This window comes from Benincasa hispida, chromosome 8 (assembly GCF_009727055.1).
Source record: "Benincasa hispida cultivar B227 chromosome 8, ASM972705v1, whole genome shotgun sequence".
In the NCBI taxonomy this organism is placed as follows: Eukaryota; Viridiplantae; Streptophyta; class Magnoliopsida; order Cucurbitales; family Cucurbitaceae; genus Benincasa; species Benincasa hispida.
In genome coordinates this window covers 4,822,168-4,829,952 of record NC_052356.1, presented here as the reverse complement: position 1 = coordinate 4,829,952, position 7,785 = coordinate 4,822,168, and the positions used below count along the sequence as shown (strand labels likewise).

General features: G+C 34.3%; 1 protein-coding gene across 1 annotated transcript; it reads right to left on the bottom strand.

Moving 5' to 3' along the window:
* Positions 1 to 440: 440 nt before the first annotated feature.
* LOC120083227 (protein argonaute 5) lies at positions 441 to 7,395 on the bottom strand. The gene is made up of 22 exons (XM_039038889.1): positions 6,849 to 7,395; positions 6,109 to 6,323; positions 5,884 to 6,033; positions 5,673 to 5,806; positions 5,493 to 5,602; positions 5,241 to 5,344; positions 4,717 to 4,855; positions 4,487 to 4,603; positions 4,291 to 4,398; positions 4,133 to 4,204; positions 3,054 to 3,176; positions 2,793 to 2,955; positions 2,572 to 2,693; positions 2,353 to 2,490; positions 2,123 to 2,265; positions 1,926 to 1,988; positions 1,775 to 1,838; positions 1,540 to 1,663; positions 1,379 to 1,452; positions 1,191 to 1,285; positions 1,069 to 1,100; positions 441 to 973 (listed from the first exon to the last, which is right to left on the bottom strand). The coding sequence occupies exons 1-22, from the start codon at positions 7,317 to 7,319 to the stop codon at positions 810 to 812; spliced, it is 2,925 nt and encodes a 974-aa protein (XP_038894817.1). The 5' UTR covers positions 7,320 to 7,395; the 3' UTR covers positions 441 to 809.
* Between the last annotated feature and the right edge of the window lie 390 nt (positions 7,396 to 7,785).

Below are 7,785 nucleotides of genomic sequence, written 5' to 3'. Positions count from 1 at the left end.
GTCTGCACTAAATTTATCTACGAAAATCGAATTGATTATGATTAGAATCACTAATTAAATTAGTTAAATTCAATTTTAACATTTTAAAATTTTAAAATTTGTTATGTGAAATATGATTGAACATGAAAACGCCCAAGATTCGATCACAATAATAAACCCAACATATAGCTACTCAAAATTATTGCCAAAGAACGAGGTAATTTTAATGAAAGGTTCTTAAAAGATCTCGACTTTTGTATAATAAGAGAATGAAAAGTATTTACCATAAGTCTACGAGTCAAGTTTATAATGATGAGTGAAAGTGTTTATTTTAAGGCAGGGTTTATTTTTTGACAACATATATAAATAGATCCAAAGTACTCTCAACCCATGAACTTCAAATACATTTTAAATCACTTCAAACACAGGCATTATAAAGGGGGGAAAAAGGACAAAAGAAATGGACAAGTTGCAGAATTAACTAGGCATAATTTTCTGTAATCGACACAACAAATTAGAAAAGTATAAAAATTTGCAGAACTATTCCTATAAACCTGGTTAAATTTGGGGTATAAAACTACTGGTATTTACATGCATATGTACAGGCAAATTGTGTTGCAAAACCCAAAAAGCATAGTACCAGAGCTCTGAAAGTATTTTCTACCTGGCGCTTCAAATTGTCCATAAAGAAAGCCACCAATTTTGGGAGATATGTACCACAAAATAAGGCCACAAAGAAGAGCATCAAAAACCCAAACTCATACCCCAAGCAACCAAACCAAACCAAACCAAACAACCACCACAACCCAAGCTGAGAACAACACTCAAGCTCAACAGTAAAACATGACATCCTTCACATTTTCTTTTATGCTCGGCAGTTGTTGAATCTCTACATTCCCACCACCTGAACTCATGGAACCACTGTCGGATGAATCACCCTCCATGTAATATCGAGCACGAAATGCTGCAAGATGGGCGTAGTATGCTGGTGGAACTGCAAAACAAACCAACCATTTATGTATATTACAACAAACGATAACTATATTGAGAACTGAGGAATTATTATTATTAGAGTTAAAATGATCGTACCAATGGAAACAGACCGTGTGCACCGTGCATACCTATAAAACAACAAAACAGCAACAATATAATTGTTCAAAAAAAGCTGTAAAACAAATCGACAGGTGGATAAGAACAATTTCCATACTTACGTGTAGCATAGATTATTAGTAAGTATTTGCATTGCATCGGCACTAAATTTGTTTTCATCATACAGAACATGATAATGTGTTGGTCTACTTGTCCCCTATACAAAGAACAAAAAGAGTAAATTTTGATTCCAACCAACATAGCAAGAACATGCTGAGTACACGTGTAAAAACGATGAAAGGTTTCCAACCTGAATGCCAGCATGGCTGTTTAAATAGAAATCAAATTCAGTTGGATGACAAATATCCGTATCGACAACAGTACCTATCATCAAAATACAAACAGCATAATCTGAATTTTGCATGAATTTTGAATCATCTTCCAAGAACCACAATAGATAAGATTAACAACCTGGAAGGATGTTTCCACTCCGATCAGTATCCCGGCTGGTAGGGAAAAAACGGGTATGATGTCTCTTTTGCACCACAATAAAGGTTATTGGGGGCTGGTAACCATCTTCAAGCGAGGCACATGCCTAATCAATAAGAAAGATTAGTAGGGCACATGAAGATAAGATTTAGCCAATTGATAATTACAAATATAATATTATAATAATACCAACAACAATAACCGCCAGCTACTGTACCTTCCTGATTGCATCCACCTCATAAAATAGAACTTGAGAGAACTGTCCTTCACTCACACCATCTCTGTCAATGGAAAACCAAAATTAGCGTACAAATGGATTAATCCAATCCCCCGTTCATATATTCTCCAAAATGCAATAAATAGCAAACCTGTAGAATATTATTCTGTGCGGTTTCATATTTGTCGACCTTCTAAAAGCAATGAACAGCTCCCTGGCAACCAAAGTTTTTTTTATATAGGAAAATCAACTTTCAGAAAAAAGATTAAAAAGTAGCTGAAAAAAAGCCGATATAAATATCATTTTCAATAGTTTTCAAGGTTAGATAACTTATATACAGTTGCTTACCTAATCATCCCTGCACGCACCAACCCTTTCTGAGGATCTTGAATCTCTTTGTACAAATCTTGTATAATTTCTTCACGGTGAGCCTGAGCTGAAACAATTCCTCTGTACTTTGTTACCTCGGGCCAGTCCATTGAGGCAACAACCTGCAATTAACCATGTATGTCTTCTCAAAACGGATCATTAAAAAGAAAAATTTTTAAAAAGCAGAAAATTAAGCACACAGGACTTACAGCTGCGATGGAAGGACTGGAGTCCTCTCCTGGTTGTGGGTGTGTTACATCTGCTCCAATGATTATCGTAGGCATATCCGTAACAAGAGGAATTTTTCGCTGAATAGCATCGTTTAGGACATTGTTTCTTCCCCCAACCTATAAAACTTTGTTCACTTAAAAAAAATAATGAAATGAAGTTACAAAGATGATGTCAACTCTAACAGCGGGCTCACAAACCTTAACGTTGATTTTGAGGGCCACATTTTCAAAGTACTGCTTGTTTAGCTTTTGAGCTTGCCTAGGCTGGCAACATTGTGAAACAATTCCAAGCTCGGTCTCGCATATCCTTTTGATCTTCCCTGCAAGGACCAGCACAATTTAAAGGTGACAAAGATCACATCCAAATGGAATGTATTAGTGAGAATAAAATTATTATGAAGAAAATATCTGTTGCTCACCGTAGAAACCTGAAATATCAGGTAAAATAATTATGAGCAACTGAAGAGACTTGCGCTGGGGCCCCAAACTTCTTACAGACTGATTATGAATGTCTTTAAGAACCCCTTCAATTTGGTTTGCATGTGCAGTACGTACAGGAAACAGTGGAGTAGGGTTGAAAACCTTACAACAAATCCCAAAACATATTTACACAATCATTAATAATGAACCAAGACTTGCAAATTTTGGAATAAAAAAGGAAGTTAATAGTTCCTTCTTACCATTCCTTTGCTAATGCACATGCTAACCAACTGATGGCAAAATTCAGATGGCAAGCCTGGGTCCAACCGTGCAGAGAAGTTCACACAACCCCAATAATCAACTCTACCACCATTGATCATTTTCTAATTACCACAAGAATAAGGTTAAAATATCAGTATGTTTAAAATAGTTGATTAAAACAACATATTTTCACTTCATAAAAGGGTATATTGACACTTCAACTAAAGCTAAGTTGGAAAATTATATCATAACTACAACAAATGGCTTGAAAAATAACAAGGGGTTATTTTATTTTAGATAATACGATCATGGAAATATGATGTTTAGAAAATATATTGTTAAGAATTAAAGATAACTGTGTAGACATGACATTTTCATTTTCATAGGAACAAATGATGTTTGCATTTGTTTGATGAGTTCAATACATAAAATTTTTATAGCTATAATAGATTAATTAATGAATTGATAAGTCAATAAATAAATATAGTTAAAATAGTTAAAAAATTTCGCTATTGTACTACAAGTATAATTTAATTAATTATGAGTAATAGATGAATATTTTAATTATTAACTGTAAATTCATTCGTTATCTTATAAAAAGAGTCCCACAGGAAATTAATTTAATAAATTAAATGGTTTAAATTAATATTTTATTAATTAATTAATTAATATTTTTAACAAATGTTTTTTTCCCCAAGGATGGAACAAAATACTTAGTTGTACCAATTATTATATACTTATCAAGCACATAATATATATAATCAATCAATCAGTTATTATTGTTAAATTATAATTGAATTGAATAATTAATTGTCTTAATTTATTGTTTAAATACAATAAATCATAATAGATAATAAACGAATGAAAAACACTAAGAATTATACAAACGGGACTAAGGGAAGGGGAAAACATAAAGTTATAATCATTTATCATGCTCTGAATTCCTAGTCAGTTCCAAGCAAATAAGTAAACAGCTAATAGACTTCAAACGATTGGACAAAATGATAACACTGAAATGGATTGCATAATCATCAAACTAAAAAAACTAACTGTGATGCAAAATTTGTTAGGCACCTACCTTATTAATCATATTCCACTGACCCATCCTTGGATCAACTCTTGATTCTTTGCCAGTTTCATGATATTTGAGCTGCAAATATTAAATCTTATAATCAAATAAAAATCAAAAAATAAACTATTCCGTCGTCTTTAAACAGTTAAGATGGTTAAAATTACCATTGGGGATGGCAAAACACGAGCATGAACATCACATAACTGTTTTACGACGTCAATGCCAAAATCCTTAACAATTTTATCTTCAGCGTAATCATTCTTTCTAACCATCTGCCAAATGAATAAATATAATGTGTATATGTCAAACCTGCTGCAAAAGCAAAAGCTAACACCAAATGAACAGAAACCATGCTAGTACCTCTGTTATACTGTGTTCCCTATCTGTAGGCCTCTGACAAGTCGCTCTTAACATCTCAGTTACTTGGCGTTCATTCAATTTTTTGGTATACCTCTGCCCACCAACAATCCTACAAACCTACAATAAGAATAATGATTGGTAAGAAAAGCCTAATCAAAATATTATCCTCAGAAAGTCCTTAAATAAATAATCTTTTAAATCATACTTAAAATCATATCAAACATACATACCTCCATCGGCAAATAGATGGGCTTTGCATCATTACCAGCTTGTATAGCTGGTAGAGATGGAAATTGGAGCACAACACCATATTTTTCACAAAAGTATTGCGCAACAGAGATTCGGGTTCTCTGATCATCAAGAGTAAACCTAAAAATAAACCAAGTACAACAATACCTTAAAAAAGTCTAAACAAAAGTCTCAGAACAATAATTTTATTCATACCTTGCTAGCCAATAACAAATTCAATTTTAATTCAAATAATCTACAGTGCTAATTTTGGATTCTTCTAAATGCAAAAACATGTTATGTAACTGTAAGATAGGAGGAACAAGGCTGGAACAACATAGATAAGAACAATAAACACCCAAATAACTAGATGAGGAATTCAAGAAACTACCACAATTATGAACTAACAATAACCCATTAACAACAAAATTACCCAAAACCTTCTGGTTATGTTCAATTTTCAAAAGTAAATGCATTTATAACGCTAGCTCCATAAGAATATGGAGAAACAGAAAATTAAACTCACATTAATCGGTTTACAGGCTCTGACGATATCCCAGTAATTTTGTAGGTCCTGCCATGCTCCGTACATGTTAATGCCACCTTCACACCTTTAAGTACCCTTCTGATCTGAAGTTAATAAAAAATAAAAATAAAAATAAATAAATGTTATATATACATAAAATGTAAATACTATAATTCTCAGGAGAAAAAGATCCTACACTTCAAAACCCTTAGACATCACATGTGTATATACATCAATGACAGTTTCAATAACCTTGCGACAGTCCTGATCAGATATTGGCTTGGAGAAATTTCTTAGGTTGAAGTGTTTTGCAACATAGTCCGTTACACATATTGCTTCATAAAATGACCTAGCAGAAATATCTGCAATACCAAACTCATGAGTGTTAAAAAGAGCAGCAGTGACAGATTTAACGAAGTACGAAAGATTTACCTATATTCAAAGATAGACCCATTTGTACAGGTCGTAGACTTTGGTAATATCCCCTCCAATACTCTACACCATTACCGAGTTCACCCGGTTTCCCAAAATTTTGCGAGAAAAATGACCTTCCAACAACTGTGTAACTGGAAGAAAAAAAATTGTTATCATTTCCATCCATGCACCAAATATAGTGATAAAAGAGTTTCTCATAGAAACTAACTCGATAGATGGTTTTGTTCTCAAAACAACATCAAGAACTTGTATAGTCTCCTGTGGAGCATCTCGCCGTCGTCCATGTGAAAACTGTTGTAGATGATGGAGGTCTGGCTTGGCTGCAAATTTGATAGATACTTTGAACTCACGTTCTTTCCTGTAGAATGAACGACAGACAAACTCAAAGTCGATCATTTATACATAGACAGAAACATGAGAGGTAGGGATATACCTTGATGGTTGGGAAGATCCTGCATCATCTTTACGGACTAATTTAATCGTGAACTCTTTGGACGAAAATGGAAGCTGACCAGCAACGTAAACACTTTTTCCTCCATCATACGCTATTTGTCTTCCACCTAGATGAGATTCTCTATACATTGTTGCAAGCTGGTTTATTATATCTCGGCAGACCTTTTTGGATGAAACCTCAGGTGTAATAGAAACCTAGAACCACAAATAAAATTCTATCATTCACTAAAATACAAAAAGAATAATCCCAAACCAGAAACCAAAAATTGATTATCAGAGTTACTTCAAAAGATCAAATGTGGATAACAAAAGTTATTCACAGAACAGATTACATCAAAAACTACTTTAACAGATTATTCAGACGAAAATGGAAGATGGCTAGCAACATAAACATTTTTCACACTATCTTATGCTAGAACCCGAGATTCAGCATACATTTCTGAAAACCTTTTAAGATGTAACATCAGGTGTCGTAGAAACCTAAAATCACAGATAAAATTATACATGTCAATGGTCTAGCCGCTAAATTACTAAGAACACTCCCAAACCAGTGCTTACAGTTTTCAAGATGATATTTCAAAATATGGATGTGGATACCAAAAATTTCACAGAATAAACTTGCATCCGTATATTAAATACATACAACACATCAAAAACAACCAACAACGTAACCATTCACAGATAGAAGGGAAAATGTTCTATGAAGGAAAACAAGCTTACATCGTAATGGTAGAGATCTTTGTCTGCAACTTGAACCAGAAAATGGTTGGCTCGAAGAAGAACTTTGTACCCGACGGCTCCATATCCCGGCCGCTTCGCCACAGCCAAATCTTTAGATGAAGACGGCGGAACTTGCTGTGGCGTCAATGTCATCTTCTCCAATTGTGCCTCGATCTTCGAAACTTCAGACTGTGAGAGAGTAGTTCCAGATAAGGAAGAAGAAGATGCTCTTGTTGAAGTCTGGGGAGGAGGGGAAGCAATCGGAGTAGGCTGTGGAGTTGGAGAAGGAAACTGCTGAGTAGCAGGATGACCTACCCTACCTCCGTCTCTCCCTCCACCGCCTCGTCCACCTCTTCCACCACCGCCTCTGCCACCTCCGCCGCGGGATATAGCCGGAGACGGCTGTCCTCCACGACCACCAGAACCACGGCCGCCGCCGCCGCCACCACCACCACCACCTCTGCGAGACATTTTACTTGAAATTTTCGATGAAGAAATCAATAGAACAAAAAGAGAGGTTTCTTCTTCAAATCGCGTGGGTGATTCACACTGTACGAGTGTGAGTATTTATAGAGAAACGGAGAGACACGAAAGCAATTTTGGAGAGAGAGAACGAGAGAAAATTCTTAGTGGGAACATGGAAAATTGGTGACCTTTCTTTTTTCTTTTTTTCTTTTTTCTTTTTTTCTTTTTTCTTTTTTCTTTTTTTCTTTTTTCTTTTTTTCTTTTATAATTGACCTTCTTTCCCTTAGCTTAAAATTTCGAAAGTTACACATTTTAATATTTGAAACCGCCAAACGGATTTTAGTTAATTACTCGATATAATTAAATGTAAATAAATATTCTACTAAAAAAATTAGAGGTTTTTATATAAAAATATATATATATATAATACAACAAGTTCAACTTCTCTTATCCTAAAAAGAATATTTCCAAC